The sequence below is a fragment of the Megalobrama amblycephala genome, linkage group LG11 (genome assembly GCF_018812025.1).
Source record: "Megalobrama amblycephala isolate DHTTF-2021 linkage group LG11, ASM1881202v1, whole genome shotgun sequence".
NCBI classification, from domain to species: domain Eukaryota; kingdom Metazoa; phylum Chordata; class Actinopteri; order Cypriniformes; family Xenocyprididae; genus Megalobrama; species Megalobrama amblycephala.
In genome coordinates this window covers 32692874-32712706 of record NC_063054.1, presented here as the reverse complement: position 1 = coordinate 32712706, position 19833 = coordinate 32692874, and the positions used below count along the sequence as shown (strand labels likewise).

General features: G+C 37.4%; 1 protein-coding gene across 16 annotated transcripts in view; it reads left to right on the top strand.

The window, feature by feature from the left end:
* The window catches only part of afdna (afadin, adherens junction formation factor a), a 132191-nt gene that overhangs the window by 59402 nt on the left and 52956 nt on the right, over positions 1 to 19833 (top strand). For 8 of the 16 annotated variants that reach the window (XM_048207524.1, XM_048207523.1, XM_048207520.1 and 5 more), the window contains exons 2-14: positions 309 to 504; positions 1208 to 1320; positions 3165 to 3325; positions 3595 to 3755; positions 5190 to 5347; positions 6371 to 6464; positions 6978 to 7112; positions 8269 to 8310; positions 9570 to 9664; positions 9770 to 10023; positions 17379 to 17448; positions 17538 to 17644; positions 19650 to 19705. In XM_048207524.1, coding sequence (XP_048063481.1) covers positions 309 to 504; positions 1208 to 1320; positions 3165 to 3325; positions 3595 to 3755; positions 5190 to 5347; positions 6371 to 6464; positions 6978 to 7112; positions 8269 to 8310; positions 9570 to 9664; positions 9770 to 10023; positions 17379 to 17448; positions 17538 to 17644; positions 19650 to 19705 — 1642 coding nt within the window. Of the gene's footprint in view, positions 1 to 308; positions 505 to 1207; positions 1321 to 3164; positions 3326 to 3594; positions 3756 to 5189; positions 5348 to 6370; positions 6465 to 6977; positions 7113 to 8268; positions 8311 to 9569; positions 9665 to 9769; positions 10024 to 17378; positions 17449 to 17537; positions 17645 to 19649; positions 19706 to 19833 lie in introns of those variants that run through there. The other 8 variants (XM_048207515.1, XM_048207517.1, XM_048207526.1 and 5 more) reach the window with 3 other exon arrangements.

The window sequence follows — 19833 nt, the reverse complement described above, 5'->3', positions numbered from 1 at the left end:
CACGTCTTCGCTGTTGTCCTAAGGCTGCTGTCCTCTCGTCCCAGATACATCCTGCTCGGTCAGCTCAAATATCAGCCTCCGCTGCAGGTTACGAGTTTAATGTTGCCACACAGAGCTGCTCGTCTTTTCACACAACAGAGATGTAGCCTACTGCTAGATTTAACCGCAGATGGGCAAGAGATGTACTTTTGTGGCAGGCTGAATGTGAATCTGAATGTTGTTCTTTAAAAGTGTATATACTGAGTGTAGAGGGATGAGTGTTGAAACCACATGAACTGATTGTTGTTGTATTCTTTTTCTTCTTTCAGGATTTGGAGTTCCATGGCGTGATGCGCTTTTACTTCCAGGACCGTGTGGCGGGGAACTTCGCCACAAAGTGTATCCGAGTGTCCAGCACAGCCACCACGCAGGATGTGATCGAGACGCTGGCAGAAAAGTTCAGACCTGACATGAGGATGCTGTCTTCTCCTAAATACTCCCTCTATGAGGTCCATGTTAGTGGCGGTGAGTCATGGGAACACAAAAAACACCCCATAAAAATGCTATTTTGTGACTTTTTTTTAAAATTAATACTTTCAGAAGCAACAAGTTATAAAGAATTTGTCATGAAACATACACTACCATTCAAAAGTTTGGAGTCAGCGTCAGCACTGAATACATGCAATACAATCTCGATTTCATATTGTTCTCAAAATGTGGTTCATAATGAAACAATGCTTGTTTTTGCATACTTCCAGCGTTCGTTTCTGGCCTTAATATTTAAATTTGAGTGTATCTGGTTGCATTTGATGGCACATTTCATATTTGCTCTTCCTTTCTAATATCATTTTTGCATGTACGATATGTCAGTAAGGCTTCTTTTTTGTTTGCAGTATCACTAATTAGTGGCTAAAAAATAAGTATTGAATCGGATGTACTGGGTTGAATTCTAGTCCATTCAATATATGTGACTTTCTTCAAGTTTCAAGTGGACAAAATGATCTGTAATTCACAAAATATCCATAAATAACACAACTTTTGGTCTCATTCACAAAACATGAGCAGAACACATTTCTGTAAAAGCTCTAATATCACATTCAGTTAAATGCAATAATTTAGAAAAGAATGAGACACATTTGGACAGTAGCCTAATTTTTGTTTCAGTCTACTGTGATTAAAGTCTATAGAGAGGTGATTTTCTGACTGGCATAATCCGTCTCTGTGACAGAAGAGAGGAAACTGGACTTGGACGAGAAACCACTGGTCGTGCAGCTGAACTGGAACAAAGACGACAGAGAGGGCCGCTTCGTTCTCAAGAATGAGAATGACATCATGCCCAAGGTGAGGAAATATGGATGAGAGACCAGACCAAACGATCGAAAACAAACCCACCCCACCAACTCGCTTTCAAAGAGCCTGATTCTGTGGTTTGTTCTGCTTGAATACAGGAACTGTAGTTTTGTAATGATTCACTGAGGGTGTCTGTGTTTGTTCCTGTTGAGTTTTCTGCTCTTGGTTATGTTGGAACAGCTTTTTTAGTCCCCTGCTGTTCAGACGGCCCCTAAAACCATCTTCTCCTCAAGCCGGCCCATTGCACGTCAGTTAAAAACCCTCTCAGGACATACAAACACACAGGCATCAGCAGACACTTCATTTCCTCGCTTAACTGGAGCAGATCAATTCTTTTGTTTTTTGTTTTTTTTCGTTTTACTCCATCTGTCTCTCTCTCTCTCTTCACTTCAGTGGCTCTTAGTGTTGTATGCAGCAATACTCCCCAAAGAGACATAAACTCAGAGCTAGGACTGTCTGAGTCTGCAAGAATGTGTGTTTAGATGTGTGGGTGATAGATCCCAACAATTTTCTGCATTTTAGGCTGTTCTCACACTTGGTTCGATTGCTCATTATGATTTAAAGTTGGATTCCACCCTCTGAATCGTGGTATGTTTGAATCATTAACATAAGTACTTGTGGCAACTGTTTATCACTAAAACTTGGTACATCTCAGGATGAGAAGATGCCAGTGTCACTGTTTTATTCATGTTTTTGTCAGCTTAGATTTGCCACAAACCTTTACTCACACAGAACAGCACATTTGCATTTGTCTGCTACAGATCATTTGCAAGAGATGAACGAAAGCTGACATTTATTTAAAGACAAGCATCTATCAGAATGCATTTTGCCATCTACCTTATTTTTAACATAAAATTTGATACGGTTTATTATAACTTGAACGTGCGTGGCTTCATGTCATTTGTTTAGAGTTATTTTAGCTGTACAAAAACTGTCCGTTAGTCCGCTTACTATTGCAGACTGGTATGTGTTATATTGTTTTAATTTATTATCTTAATCCTAAACACACTTGTTTGTAACACATACAGCTTTACTGCTTACTGCACTTTGTTATTCTTGTAGTTAATCTATAATATCTAATGAATCCGCGATCTCACACATTCACAGAAATAACTAACTTCCACGTTGCAAAATAAGGAGGATAAGTATAACCAAGAGCGTGCAAATAGTGGTTCATCTCAGTAATTTAGGACAGATTGCTTTTACGTTTCTCTTTTAAATGTTCTTAAATTGAGCTATTCAGTTGCTTTCAGCTCAACCATTTGATGATGTGGAGTTGAAGTGGTGTTGTGACATCTGTCTGCCCACTCTCTTGTAGAGTAACTTCCTAGTTCAGGATGCTTGAATATGAACTCTGCAATCCTTGCTTTGACCTTTTATTATTCATTCATATAATGCAATATTTTGAAATTCCCTTGTAACATGTTCTGAAATGTTTCCTATGATGCATTGCAAAATCACAACTGTGTTGAGAACTGTTCTGCATTGTTCAACATAAATAAGAATTAGTCTCTCACTCCTTTAACTTATAATAATAGTTAATAATGCAAAAGTAAAAAAAAAAAAAAATGAAATATTAAATAAAAAAATGTAATTTAAAAATATTAATTATTAGTATTATAATAATTATTAATGCATAACTATTTTTTGTTTTACAAATAGTTATGATAAATATTAAATTAAAAAAATAATAATTTAATAATATTGTTAACCTTTAGTACTATAATAAAAGAAATCTCTAAATCTCTAAATGGAAACTGAAAGCTTGATATCCCATTGCAGTTTTTCTCAACATTTCTATTTCTCTTTATTTTTCCTCTCAATCTCTCCACCAGAGAGCACTGACAAATGGCCCTGAGAAGGAGAAAGAGGGGGTGATCCAGAACTTCAAAAGAACACTGTCCAAGAAGGAGAAGAAGAAAGAGAAGAAGAGGGAGAAGGAAGCCTTTTCCAGAATTCCAGATGGAGACGATCACACACTGAACCGCGAGGATGGGTGAGAACTAGGATTTGCCTTGTGTGATAGACAGGCACATAAAGGCAACAGTCGAATAAAAGGAATTTAGTAAGACTCAGTTTGTGAGTAAATCATATAAGAGCATCTTTAAAACTAAATCAGCTTTTTTTTGTTTCATTTGTTCTAAGCATTCATGAAAGAACATTTTTGTTTTCTCTTTCTGTGGTGTTGTGCTGGATAGCTCATTTCTGTGACCGTCTTTAACCTTATTTGTCTGTATCTTTTGTCAATGGCTCTCTTCCTGATAGAGAGAACTCCAGGTTGGCTGCTGAGGTATATAAAGACATGCCAGAGACTAGTTTCACACGGACCATTTCTAACCCCGAGGTGGTGATGAAGAGGAGACGACAACAGAAGCTGGAGAAGAGGATGCAGGAATTCCGCAGCGGAGATGGTCGACCGGACTCAGGTTTGTACGGCTCTACTACATAAATATTATCTACATACCATGACATACCAACACCCATTATCATTATCATCACACACCAACACCCATATTTACATAGCGGATTATTCAGTAGAATGCGTTGTTACTCATTTCACATGCGAAAAGGGTAGCCAATCATGACAGAGTTTATTCGCATATGTAAGACTTATGACAAAATTAGTAGTTCTTTCAGAACGTGTTGTTTTTCTGACAACAAATGTGAACATAAAAACATTTTTGGTGCATTATAAGTTGAATTTATGTTCTTTTCACAGCATTTCTGAACAATAAATATATATTATTTTAATGCTATATATACCTTATATAGCTCTGCCCCTTTTCAGCACTGCACATTGTGTTCTGTCTTCTGGTTTGTATTTCCACAGCATGTAGGTAATGTCTTACGGATTTGTGAATGAACCGAATATACAGAGCTACCGCAAAAACAGAAGTTCAAACACAAAATTCTAAAGATGGCTGATCGCTCATTTCTCTGGTGGACAAGGTCTATATGTGGATCTAGAAATCATTCGGTCCAAAAAAAAAAAAACCTTCCATTTGTTTTTCATCCAAAATGGGCTATGATGTCAGCAGTATGTCTCCATGGGATACCATAAACTGTAATTTTATAATAAGAGCACTAAATCAGAACCCTGGCAGGTCTGTTGCACTTTTTGGGACCTTTTGCCAAACAACCACCTACTTTCAAGTGAGAAACCATTCCAGGCCTCAACATAAAACTTTATATTCTAGCTCTGTTTACACTGACACCAAAAATAGCCTTTCTGTTCTGGACAGACTTGGATATTTAGATTTTCCAAGCTTATGTAATCAGGATAATAACGTATGTCTGCTGCCGAGGGTTTAGACCAGAGGCAAATCCTCAATGTGACACACATAGAAAGTCTCCCAGTTACTCATCATATTCCCGCCGTCCGGCAAGAGTTAAGCAGTGTGTGAACTGGTTAAAGAGGCTTAGTCAAGCATGCGGCGGGGTTTAGATCCCTGTGTTGAGTTCTCACGCTGCGATACTAATAAAATCCTACAACCTACATTGGGCACAACCAAAATGATTATTCAGAATATTAGGGAGGGTGTTTTAGGAACAAAATGTCTGCTAATTCTGTTCTGTCCGTAAAACGGCATTATACATTGACAATGCTGTCAGGTTTTTAAGCTGACGCAAGGTTTCAAAATGCCAAGTATTGGCCAAGTAATTGGCCATGCCAATATATCGGTCTGTCTTTGGAGCTGACACAAGGTAGATATTAAGTTAATATGTGTGATTATCAGCCAATTCTGATAATCTGGAAAAGCCAAGTATCTTCTGATTAATTGGCCTCGCCGATATATCAGTCTACCGCTAATCTACACTATTAGTTGTTAATTCTCTTTGACAATATCTCTCTCATTTAGGAGGGACTCTGAGGATCTACGCTGATAGTCTGAAGCCAAACATTCCCTACAAGACCATCCTGCTCTCAACTACTGATATGGCTGACTTTGCAGTCGCCGAGGCTCTGGAGAAATATGGTCTTGAGAAGGAAAACCCTAGAGATTACTGCATCGCCCAGGTGAGGTTTAACACAGTGTTAACTTTCCAAGGGAATGCTTTCAGAGACTTCCCTATGATAAATCTGATGGTGCAGCATCGACAGTGTTTTAAAAATCGACAGGATGGATTTAATATTATATTTAATTTCACAGATGTTGACAAAATTATCAAATTTGGATATTAGCGCATATTTATTGGCTTATCTGTATTTTCCAAATTTGTAATATTGGTGCATCCCTAATAAAATGTCTCAAATGTAGCCAAAATGTGTAGTTAATGAACATTTAAGGCATATGTAGAACTTTAATGATGATGGACCCTTTGTTGAAATCTTTGAAACTTCATAACTTTGTGGTTGCACATGCCATGTTGGTCTGCTGTAGAGTTATTAATCAGATTGAACGTCCCTTCCGTGTCTGTCTCTCTCGGTGGATCCCTCCTCTTCCAGTGATCAAATCCAGCATATTTCATCAGGCCACTGCACGATTTGTCTTTCAGATTAAAGCCAGGATCTGACATCTGCTTTACCTCAGCTGAGAGTAATTGAATTGTGCAGTTCTAGTGTGCCCCGCCTGCACACGTTTAGCGGGAGATAGAGATATATACGTGGGGATAACGGGGAAGTGTAGAGGAGGAGAGCAGGATATGCTTGAAGTGGCCGGTCTAATCTCTGCTGTCAGCACATGACAAACATCGCTGATACAAAAGCGTCAACCTTGGGCTGTCGGTGCCGTTGCTCGGCAGCTCTTTTCAGCCACCATCTCAGCCAATCACATTGAGAGTTTCTGAGAGAAGTGTGCGTAATATTTTCTCCCATCACTCTGGCCAATTTTAATTACATGCTCGGCTTGTCCATAAAGCTGCTGTTAAATCGTGGCGGGGAGTGTGTATCTGTCGCTAAAACAGGTGTCTACTGCCTACCTGGAGTGCGAACTGTGAAATATTAGTGTGCTTTGCCAAAGAAGTCCAACTTTATTAGTTCTCCAGGCAACAAAATTTTATTTTTAAACTCTTAAAGTGTGTGCATGTTCACTTTATGCAGGTGATTCATGCAAATGATAAACCAGTGAAGGAGACCATCTTAGATGATACAGATTGCCCTCTGCAGATCCTCAGAGACTGGACCAGTGATAAAGGTCAGTCACACACACCATTTCTTATTCTGCTGTCATTTTCTGATAAATTTTGGACTATTTTTGAACGTGCACTATCATTCAAAAGATTTTTTCAATGTTTTTGAAAGAAGTCTCTAAGTCTCATCAAGGCTGCATTTATTTGATCAAAAATACAGTAAATACAGTAATATTGTGAAAAAGTATTACAATATAAAATAGCTGTTTTGATATATTCTAAATGTAATATATTTCTGATACAAGCTTCCTCCAGAAATCATTCTAATTTGCTGCTCAAGAAACATTTAATATTATTGTCATCAATGTTGAAAACAGTTGTAAAAACTTACTGACCCCAAATTTTGGAATGGTTGTGTAGATACACTTTGTTAGTTATAAATTCTTGCTTTTACATGCTAAAATTGCATTTAAAGGAGGAGTTAATAGGAGATAATAAAAAAGCCTCTCATTCACACCAGCTTGCACCCCCTGTTTACTGTAATGTGCTATTACATTGCAAAATTGTCCATTTTACAGAGGCCTTAGTATTCCAGCTGAAAAAGCGTCCTCCAGACTACGTTCCAAGGAAAGGACGTAAGCCTGACACCAGGATGGGGCAGCATGGATCCATTCCTCCTGAGAAACTGCCCTACCTGGTTGAACTGAGCCCAGGTGACACACACAATCATACACAATGACATCACATCCACTTATTAGGAAAATTAGAGCAGAAACAGAGGTTTTTGTGTGTCATTGAATGGTAGCAGATCTGTTTGTAGATCAGTCATGCTGATCTAAACCTCCGCTAGAGTTTCAGTTGCGCTGATGTGACAGCTATGAAGAGCGGCCCACCAATTGCCCACTGACATTCACGCTTGAGTAGAGCTGTGTCCAACAGTTGAGTTCAGTCTCTGGACCACTGTAGAGTCAGCTAGTGAGACCTATTTTCAGTCGAGTTGATGTTTTTTAGAGTTGGAAATTCACATCATGTAGATCTGACCCTCACTAACGCTGTCTCTCAGTCTAACTGCTGCTTGCATACTGTTCCTCCCCCCTGCTACGGCCCACAACTAACTCTGTCACTGCGTTTATAACCAATGCTTTTTAACTGCAAATAGTTGAGCAGAAACTCTCCTGATGTGTAGTGACACTGTGTCTACACTGGAAGCGACCAACGTCGCATTGCGACTGCAGGAACTTAAGGCTGCCTACAAAGAAAGCATTCAGATGGAAAACCATTGGCATAAAAATTTTATTTTACTTGGGTTATATATATTAGAGTGTGACAGTACACAATCATGATTGTTCGGTACGTACCTCGTTATTGAAGTCACCGTTGATTCAGTACGGGTTCGGGACAGCAGGGGAGAGAAAACTAAATAGAAACAGAGGTGCATTACCGCGCACGACCCTTTCTTGATTGGAGTGTGATGACTATTAGTCGTCTGACTGCATGCACCGAACCGTGATAGTTGGGGATTAATACATGTACTGTTACACCCATATATATATAATCAAAAATATAAACAGGACGTTCGTCAACCGAATCCGGTGTAGATACGGTGTAGAGGTAGTCATGAGGGTTTTGCAAACACATTTTGGGGCTTGGAAATTCATTGACATATTTACTCATCTCTGGAGTTTGTGTCAGCAGACAGACTGACCACTTGCTTATGCCGCTTTTTCTCTTTCTTGCTGCGTTTGGTACTCCTTGGCTTTTCCTCTCTCTGTCTCTCTCGCTCACTCTCTCTCTCTCTCTGGCGTGTTGTTGGCGTGTGTATCCGCCGTTCTGTCTGCTCCTGGCTCCTGTGCATGTGTCCCGTCCTAGGGCGAGGGAGTCACTATGCCTACTACTACCGCCATCATGAAGGTAACACAAACCTGCCTGCACCTCCACCCCTCCCCCAAATCTACCTCTCTCTCACACACTTGGAAAGAGAAACTACATACACTTCTGCAAAGCGAAAACTGACCTATTTGCATTTTTTTTGTCCCCTAAGAGTAATGTTTGCCGTTATGTGGTCTGATTGTTGGCACTAGAGAAGATGAATGTGGTATTTTCTGGTAAAGCATTTAGTTTTATAGCACATTGTTCCTTGTATTGATAGAAAGTTCCCAGCATTGCTCACTCAGACTCTTACATAATTGCTAAATATCTTAGGGTATTATTTACCATGTATTCATGGTTAAAAATGGCTTACCTAAAAGGTTACTTTTTTAATGCATGTTCCTGGTTTTATTTTGCACGATTCGTCAGTGCATGTTATTATAAAGAAAAAAAAAAACAACCTGTCTTTTTAATTTTTCAACAGAATTTCTCCATAAAATGACTCTATAAAGACTTCAACTATGTCGGTCTATATAACATACATACAAAACGTATTTAAATCTTATTTCCTTCTTTTACTGTTTGTGCTTTGCATTTTGCTTATAACTCCTAATTGCCAATCATCTTACTAATCTAATACTTAAAATATGAACCTAACCATCCCATCATCATTTATAACCCAGATTTCCTATAAAAGTACTCTGTTTCTTCGCAAAAATCCCAAAATTGTGATCGAGTTTCAATTTCAGATAAATGAAAAATTATTTTTTTGCATAGTATACATGGAATGTACCTGACAATTATTAGTAAGGGTGTGTCATGAGGGTCGACTAGTCATTTAAGAACTAACTAGTTGATTAGTGAGGTCAGCATTTATATACAGTACAAATCAAAAGTTTGGTGTCAATTTTATTCATGTTTTTAGAAGTCTCTTATGCACACCAATGCCGAAAGTTTTCATTTCTTCAAAAAAATCTTACTGTCCTCAAAATTGTGAACGGGAGTGTATTTTTAGAGGCAGTGCTTTAATTAGCATACTGTACAACCCTGAAACACCCTCTCGGAGGAGTTGCGTATTTACATTCAGGGGTGAAAACAGCCTAATTATACAGTAGTTTAGTTTGCCCATTGACTAGATGAATATGGAAACATATAGTTTTGCATATCCCTAATTAAATGACCTTAAGCACAGAAGTGACACAAATGGGTTGTGCCAACATGCTCATGTTTGTGTTTTGAATCGAATGAGTATGCAGAAAACGCAAATGTGTCTGTCTCACTGCTCTGTGGCTGCTCTGCAGATGGGTCAGACTCCAGGGACAAACCCAAACTCTACCGACTACAGCACAGCCTCACTGAGGTCGGATCTGAACGGAGTGAAGATGGAAGCATCCAGGTAAGGAAAACTCTTAAATTACAACTTTGGAGCTGCAGTGTACAACAGTGAAAACGCATCCATAGTCCTAAAACTTCCCTGACTTATTTTTTTTCCACACCACAGCTGTTTGGGCCTGGGATTCTGCCTCACCACTGTGACCTGATGCATGCAGACGGATTGGTGACTGTGACCCCTGTCAGTTTGGACGCTGAGACTTTTGTGGATGGACAGCGGATCTCTGACACAACGGTTCTGCGCAGTGGCGTGACCGTCCAGTTCGGGGCCACTCATGTCTTCAAATTCGTAGACCCCAGCTACGACCACAGCATGTCCAAGAGAGACCCAGGGCCCATGATGAAGAGTAGACACAAATCAGGGTGAGCCATTTTCCTTTTAAAAGCACCCATGTAGAGCTGAAAAACAAATATACGCTGATTAGAATTACATTGAATTGTCCAGAAATATTTGAACTCAGAGAACCATACAAAAGTCAGAACTCAAGTCATATTTATATAGCGCTTTTCACAATACATGTAGTTTCAAAGCAGCTTCACAAAAAACATGATGTTGATGTTTATATATTAATAGCTTCATGACTTATAGTTACATTTAGAAGATTAGAGCTGTTTAGGCAGATTAGAGGGGTGTGTATATATATATATATATGACTTTATGAGATTATGCTGTATGTATTCATGAATATACAATATATATATACAACTTTTAATATATTAGAAGGTGTTAATATAGTTTGATGAAAGACAACAGTAGACTACTATGGATCTTTTATTTACCAGCAGTGACAGAGTTGCACAATGAACCATCTGTTGTTCTGTGTAACATTAGACACAGCGCTAGGGAAGCGTCTTTGAAATGCAAGCTTGCCAAGCTACTTATTTAGTTGTTAAACTACAGACAAGCTACTCTTAATAAAAGAAAAAAGAAAAAAAAGAAGCAGCAGCTAACTATGAAGTATTTAATGTATTATGGTCTTAACTGTCAGATATGATTTTTTTGGAGGATCTTATTTAGGACAGCATAAGAATCAACAGATAAATTTATACTATATGCAACTAATAAAACAAGAAAAACACTTCATTTTCTATATATGAGCCACAAACATGTCAAATAACAGCATAAAAATGGTGTATAAAACACCTTGGACTTCTGCAGAGCGAATCAAATGAGTTGATTCTTTTGAACTGTTTGATTCACATGAACCATTTGTATGATCGATTCACCTAAATTAATCTGACTTCTCAAATCTACATATTACTACAGTTTAGGAGAGCCTGTTTATTGCATCAGCTCGTTTTCACAAAACATCTCAAATTTGTGCAAAGCATCATTTGTCATTTTTCATTCTACATGTTAGTAGTCTGGAAAAACAGGGAATGGTTTTCTTTATATAATGATAGCACTGTTATATAATGACTGTTTTTGTTGAGCAAGAAAGGTTGATTAACATTTCAAAATTGACTTCAAAATGCAACAGAAGTCTACCAATATGTCACTGTTTTTCATGAGATGGTTTGCACTTGTGGAGCCATTAGATGGCAGTATTTAGATGTCTAAGCATCTTATGTGCACATTCTCGTTTGTTTGTGCTCCGTTTATGACGTATATATCTGAACAGTGTGCGTTGTGTTATGGGATGCTCTGCTGCCATGGCAACAGGAGTTTTAAGGGTTTTACCCGTGGGTGTCCTCTGCAGTGACTGTCCTCTCGGATTTCTAGTCTTAAACGCAGCCTTTACTGTGAGAATTGCTGGAAAAGAGGCTGGAATAGTGACAGGGAGAGGGTGAGCGGAAGGTTATGTTGGTCACAGGCGGAGAGAGACTCTATAATCTGATCAGCGTGGGTTGGAGAGGGGTGTGTCCCAGTGTCATTTCAGAGAGAAATGCTGGTGAAGTGTTTGAGACAGGGCGGAGAGTAATGACGCTCACACACACACTTCAGCGTACTTCCCTGTAACGCATATCAGACAGGGAAGAGAGGAGTATAGAGCTGTCCTGGTGAGTACATGCACGTTTTATGTGAGTTGTACACTTGAGTGATCAGGTAAAGATTTGTTGCATTGTTTATTATCCACGAACTTTGATTTAATTATAAGCGTGCTTTATTTTGGTTTTTTTTTGCTTTTTTTAAAACAGTTTGGGATTGTTTATCTAATAATAAATGCGTATTTAAATATTAGTGTTCTTTAAACTCTTAAACAGTTTCTTCTTAGTGGTTAGTTGAGATGGTATTTTCAGACTTGTATCTAAAGATTCACTAATGTAATTTTTACACACATGGACAAATATTGTTGTTAGTGATGTTGTCAACATTTTATATCAGGGTATCCGCGGGGCATTGAAAAGCATTAAAAGTCATTAAATGGATTTTGTGAAAATCAAGGCCTTGAATGGCATTGAAAAGCATTAAATTTCATTTATACAGGCATTACATTTTTTAGATAGTTTTGAAAAAAAACTACCAGTTTATTTTGAATAAAGCCTAAATAATTAATGATTTGCTGTTGCAAAATATGTACATTGGTGTGATACGCACACGGAACCAGTTTGGTAATTGCCTCCGGCCGGTGCGAAATTGCCATAACGCCGGTTTAGACAGCGGCGGGCTGGGAACTGTAGACAGAAGGCTGCATCAGTGTTGCCAACTTAGCGACTTTTCAGGCCCCTTTTGCGACTTTTTTTCCTAAGAAAGCGTGTTGTGACAAATACAGCGACTTGTTAACCTGATCTAGCGTCCGAGACCCCCTGGTACAACCGCACGAGCACGAGATTGCTTTTCTGCCGCAGGCGCAGGAATTCGTTCCGCCTTTCTGGTTCAGCATTGAGGATGTGCGCTCAGTCAGAGAACAAATAAAATAGATAGGCCTACTATTGCTTCTAACCTGAGTGATCATTTTACGTGTACATATAGCTAAAATCACTGCAAATGTCTATTTTATGTGTATGGTGATTTTGTCAGACAACATCTCGATTAGGCTATAAATCAGGATTTTAGTGCTGGTTTACACGTCAGGGCTCGAACTTTACTCTCCCGACCGGACAAGGACCTTATTAAAAAGTCAATACCAAAAAAACAAACAAACAAACAAACAAAACAAACTTGGTAATCACCAAAACGGGAGTATGAAATATTTTATTTCATTTAGTGTTAGTGGCGATCCATAGTGGATAATAATAGGCTGTATAATGTACTGACGATAACAGTGTTGCGCTGTTGAGGCTCGCGCAGCATCTCGAGGAGAAATGGAAACATGAGCAAAGCACACAAAAAGAAACTTGGTTAAACATACTGCAGTAAAAATTCAAAATGTGGAGTTTACTGGTAAGTAATATCACACGACCTGTTTTGCTAAATAGGCTACCATCACGATTAAAAATGTGACACTGATTTCATACAACAGTTCAGTTAACAAATAATTAATATTAAGCCACTTACATTTTAGAAGGAACATTGACTGTTTTTGTTCTATTTTAGCACCAAAAATCGTTTCAAACAAAGTTCACAGCAGTACTACCAAAGCGCAACTCTCAGCCTTGTTTTCATTACTGATTCAGCGTTTTGAACGAATCGGTTGAGTCAAAGATTAAATGACCCATTCATTCTTGAATGAATCAGCCATTGGAATGAATCATTTGAATGAATGAATCAGTGACACTCACTTATTAAGATGGTTACTTGACGCCACCTAGTGGTGGTTTAGTTTCATTTTTAAAATATAATTTCCCCTCTAACATTTCTTATTTGTATTTTCAAAAAATATTTTAAAAAATTCCATAACATTATTTAATGCAGTTGTAATCAATCAAAAATATGCAGATTTACATACGTCAAAGCTGCAATATTCTGAAAGGATATTGCTTCAGAACAAATTTGTTTCTACCAAAAACAAAAAAAAAAATTCCGGACAAACTACTGTTTTGCTCGTACAAGACAAAATATATAGATGAAACAATTTTATTGGGAGTTTGGCTTAAAATATATTAAGTGAGCAAAAGTGTAGCAGCAGAGAAGCAAACAAATGTAAAGGGCTGACACTTGGCAGAATGCGAATGCAACAATGACATGATGAAGTTTCTAATTGCCGTATGTCGTCATCTATCGACATTTAGCGGCATATATATATGGCATTAAAAAAATAAAAAATTGCCATTAAAAAGGCATTAAAAAGCATTAAATTAGATTTGATGAAACCTGTAGAAACCCTGTATATGAGCACTGCCATTCAAAATGTTGGGGTTGGTAAGACTTTTTATGTTTTTGAAAAGTTACTGATGCTCACCAAGGCTGCATTTATTTAATAAAAAATACAATAAAAAAAAAAAAAAGTAAATTTATGTGTTATATATAATATGCAGGGGTTGACATTTTTGCTCACCAGCCACTGTGGCTAGTGGTTTTCCAAAGTTACTAGCCACTCAGCATTTTCACTGGCCACAATTTTGATATTGATACTATGGGGGAAAAACTGCCCCCTTTGGGATTTTGACATTTTGTGTGTATTTGACTGTTTAAGTGCAATAAGCAGCAAAAAAGAACTCAATTTAGTTCTGAGAGGCAGCTTTGTGCGCGAACTTTGGGTGTGAGAGCAAAGTCTGCGGGAATGAGTAAAATTATGCGCAATACGCGCAACCCCATGGCAAAATTCAAGTCATGTAACATCAACAATATTCATCCAGAGCAAATGAAATGAGTGAGAGATGATACATTAATTGCATAACATTAATTTCCAAACCTTCCTCATTAGTAATAGTTTATACTTAGATTATGACTGTCTGTTAGAACATGTGAGCTATGCCCTGTGTAGCTGCATTATAAAGCTCTTTCAGAGTTGTAATTCCTGTTTCTTATGTTGACTTTTTTTTCTGCAACTCTACAAAGTAATTTTGTGCAAGCCTGTATTCCATGCAGATCCTGTTGGCATGCAAGCATGTGAATGCACTGTAATTAAATCTGTTCATTTCAGGTCATTTGTTCGTAATGTCTAGGTTCAATTAGGTTAATTTCCTGCATTAATTTAATGTGAAAACATGTCGTCTCTTAGCGAACGTGTTTGTGACAGTAAGCAGAAATCTCTAATCTGATGTCCTGATGTTCCGCTGGATTACAGCGGTCCTCATTCCAGGACAGGGAAGCTTGCTGATGGGAAGGATCAGACAAGGGCTCAGTCCTTGTAATATCTGATTTTTCTGATTTTGTGTTGTACAAATATGTACAAATATATACAAAAATATACTCATACTGCAGGTTAATGCAAAGAAATGTTCTAAATACACTACCGTTCAAAAGATCATGAATGAGATTTTTTTAAATGGTTTTAATAGAAGTCTCTGATGCTCAATAATGCTGTATTTATTTGATCAAAAATACAGTAAAAACAAGTTTTGTTAGAAATTAAAATAATTTTGTATTTTTATATATTTTAAAATTTAATGTATTCCTGTGGTGGCAAAACTGATGTTTCAGCATCATTACTTCAGTCTTCAGTGTCACATGATCCTTCAGAAATCATTCAAATACGCTTATCAATATTGAAAACAGTTATGCTGCTTAAAGGTCCCGTTCTTCGTGATCCCATGTTTCAAACTTTAGTTAGTGTGTAATGTTGTTGTTAGAGTATAAATAAAATCTGTAAAATTTTAAAGCTCATCGAACGGCCAGTTTGGACTACATCCCTCTACTTCCTTCTTTAATGACGTCACTAAAACAGTTTTTTGACTAACCTCCGCCCACAGGAATACACAAGAGTTGCGTTTGTAGAGTGTGTTTGTCGCCATGTCATCGAAACGCTGTTAAAATTAAAGACATGTTTACAATAACACTGAGCGCATGCATCTCCACGTTATGGTAAGAGGCGTGACTTTTCCGGGCACGGTGCGCTAAGCTGCTGTCGAATCACAACACAGGAACCGCTGGCACAATCAGAACTCGTTACGTATTTCTGAAGGAGGGACTTCATAGAACAAGGAAGTCATCAGCCCGTTTTTATGACAGTGGAAACAGCGGTATACAGATAAGTAAATTATGTGAAAAATACTGTGTTTTTTTACACGCGAAACATGAACACATGTTATATTGCACACTATAAACACAATCAAAGCTTCAAAAAACCACGAAAAACGGGACCTTTAATATTTTTGTGGAAACTGTGACTTTTTTCAAAATAACAGCAAATAGAAACCCTTTGTGATGTTATAAATGTTTTTACGGTTACATTTGGTCAATTTAATGCATCCTTGCTGATTAAAAGAATGAATTTTATTAAAAAAATCTCTTTTTGTGAATCTGCTTTTATATCGTATATTGTAAAGAGCACTGCACATCTTCAATGCACATCTAAATCTTATATTTTAATAGCTAGGGATATGATATCTACTTTAGGTTGTCTTTGAACAGTTTTGCTTTTCCGTTAATACGGCAGTAGATCAGTTTGGCAGCTATCAGAGCAGAACTGCTGTACATTTACATGCAAGAGTGAGAAACATGGAGTAAAGTGAAAATCCAGAGCAAGACGTGTCTCGAAGTCAAGATAGGAGAGGGATGTAAGGTGTCATTTTTTTTTTTTTTGCTTATGTTTGGCAATGTCACAACTTGACACTTCAAAATCATCACAATGCAGACTGTTTTTTGTGGCTCCGTTGATCTAAATGAGAACTATCCATTTTAAATATTACTTGTACTGTTTGGAGTTACATAACGTAAAGCTGTTTTCACACTGATGCCAAGCTTAATATATTATCAGAATAATCATATCTTTTGGTTTGCATCCATCAAGTTCCAAAAAAAGTACTGTACCTTTAATTTGTAAAGTATTTAATTCTCTGGATTATCCAAAACGGACATTACCACATGGCTATTTAATATATAAACCATTTCTAGCAGGAAATGTCATTGCTCATACTGAGCTTTTTGAACACACTGCCCCAAACCCAAGCTGCAGTATAGATGATACCTGGATAGAATATGCCTTTATCTGAACACAGAGAGCTGGAGACAGCTGTTTGACAGCTGTTGAACACGGTAGCAGTTTGCTGCCTTCTAATCTTGTCATTTACGGTACTTTTCGTTTGTATAATTTTGTTCAAACACTGTGCGGGTGTATCTTTAGGCTGTGGGATTCCTGCTCATTCATTTAGCCTGGTAAGAATGTTGGCGCGTTATTGATTGTCTTCAGAGCTCTCTCTCACACACACACACAGGTTTGTTTTTGTGAATTGTGGGGACATCCCATAGGCGTAATGGTTTTTATACTGTACAAACCGTATTTTCTATCACCCTACACTACCCATACACCTAAACCTACCAATCACAGAAAACTGCACATTTTTACTTTCTCACAAAAACTCATTCTGTATGATTTATAAACCTTTTGCAATATGGGAACATGGGCTAATGTCCTCATGAGTCACCCTCTCCTTGTAATACCTATGTCATACCCATGTCATTATACAAATTTGTGTCCTGATGTGTCACAAACACACACACACACACACACACACACACTCTCATGTATCCGGTTGTTCATGAGGCTGTGGGTCGCTGCTGTTGTTTGACTTTCCATTCAGCTCAGGTTTAATGTAATTGTGTGTTTTAGAGCGTGTGCAGGTCTGTTTGTTTGGCCACGGACACTGTTTACTTTCATGACATCTGCTGAAATGATTGCTTTTTCCTTTTAACTCGCCCCCCTTCTTTTTGTGTCTGTCTCTCTCTATCCCAGAAGTGTCCCAGAGACGACCTTTGACCTTCACGGGGACATTCATAGTGGCTCTGCTCTCCCTACAAGCAAGGTGTCACATCTGCTTGCTTCATTTGAATCTCTATGCATGAATTTGTGTGTGGTGTGATGTAAATCTCATGGGATATTTGGTGCTTTCAGAGCTCAGGGAAGCTGGAGATGGAACGATCAGGAAACAACAGTGAAAGAGGCCTGGTGAAGCCCATGATCAGAGGAGAACAGCAGGACTTTAGCAAACATGACGGAAGGTAAGGACTTGGCCCACTAACAGTCGAGCTGTATTTTCATAGTCAAGCATATATATATTTTTTTCTTTTACAAGGTGAGAATTTAGACCATGAATCATTTAAAATTATTTAATCACAATCATTCCCATATTTTTCAGAAAGACAAGATAATATGCATAATTATTTAGTACAAATTATTTTTGTTAAATGTCTCATCTGTTTATGTCCTTTCAGACTTTATTGTTCTGATCAGTTTTTAGACATTACGCAGAACTGAATGAAACCTTGTTTAAAAAAAAAAAATTGAAAAAAGAAAAATGAACTAAAAAAAGTTACCCTTGATGTCCCTAGTAAAATGTAAAAAAAAAAAAAAAAAGAGAAACTTTTCAGTCCCTTTTTTTTTTTTTTTGCTATTCTGCAATCAACAAATCAACAAAATGTCACATTTTTAGCGATCATACATAATTTGCCATTTCACCGCAAAATAATTGCAGGAATTAAAAGATAATGTATTATAATTATCTGATTGAACTATCCCTAGTTTAATTAAAGTTACAATGCATTGTTTGTCGCACATGTGTGAAACAAAGCAAAAGTGAACATTTCTCATCTGCTGTCTCACATCATTTCTAAGGACTGTCTGGGTGAAACGATTAAGAAACATGGATGAATGAGCAAATAAAAAGTATAATATGCTTGATAGTACTAAAAAGAGTATTTGTTTTGCTGTGCATTGCATATAAGGTTTTGGTCATATTGCCCCCTGTAAGTGATCATGTTATTAAAGCTAGATAGTACATCACCAGACTAGCCTAGCTAGTTAGCTAATAGCCTCACAATTTTGAAAAATATGTTGTTATTATTTCAGATTCGTGAAGACTGGGTAAGGCTGTGCACCACACACTATTCCCCTTTCCAAGTCTGGGGATAGAAAAAAAAATTGTCCATAGGTTGTTTTAAGATAAAAAAGTAACATGTATATGTTAAATGTGGTATCCTAATTATTAAAAAAATGCCCTGCAAATTTCTAGAAATTACCACCACAAAATGCAATATAATATAATATAATATAATATAATATAATATAATATAATATAATATAATATAATATAATATAATATAAATAGCAAAATCCTGGTGGGAATAAGAATGTAGTGCCTGTCAGATTAACAAATTTTGATTTTAAACCTTTTTTTAAACATGCATTGGCATTCACAATATGTTTTCAATTCACAACATGTATTTTTTCTGAGAATCTTTAGATGAAAATGATAGAATTTTTTTGTGTAAGTCTATAATGTTCCAAATGGAAGAGGAAATAATTCAAATAATTATGAATTCTGCAAAAACAGACCAGGGACATTTATTCAGAAAGTAATGATTATTATAATAATAATAATAATAATAATAATAATAATAATTAAATGAAAATATTGTTAATACACATTATTTTATTATTATAAATACTTTGATAAATGTTGCTAGCCTTTTTTGCAAAATTCATTATTATTCTAATATTGAATTATGCAAAATAAGGCCATCTTTGGTTTATTTGGGTGATTTTGATGTGATGTTGACTTTAAATATATTCAGAATTCTGCATAATTTCCTCTGCAGTTAGCGCGAATAACGTGATAAAAAATAGATTTAGTATATGACACAGAAACCATGTCAGTTGCATTCTCAATTTTAGTAACAGCAGGTTTTGTGCACATCAGCTATCATTCAGTGAGGGTCTCTGTGGAGTCAGTGCCGGGTATAGATCTCTATATGTAACCTAACCCTGTCCCTCTGTCTGAACCTGAGACACCTGAGCCCGCCGCTCACCTGGCTTCAGTCTTGTCATCAATAATCCAGTGGAGATGAGAACACGCATTCACACACGCACAGCACAGTTTGACATCTGTGACAGGATGTTGTACGGCAGGACAGGAGCCGGGTCTCTGGAGCGGTGGGCGTCTGTAGACAGTGGTGTCAATCTGTCCTATCTTAACTGGTTCATCGAACAACAGTTCTTTCCCTGCAGGTCCCAGGACGGCCCAGAGCTCACTCTGCCAGCCAGCATTGAGTTCAGGGAAAACTGTAAGTACTACATCCATCTACAAAGCAAAACTGATTGATTTTGTGCTGTTTTCCTTTCTATTTGTGCCCTCTGACCTTAACTGGGTCATGGATCATGTGTTTTGCCTGGTGTGTTGTGGCTTTTTAAC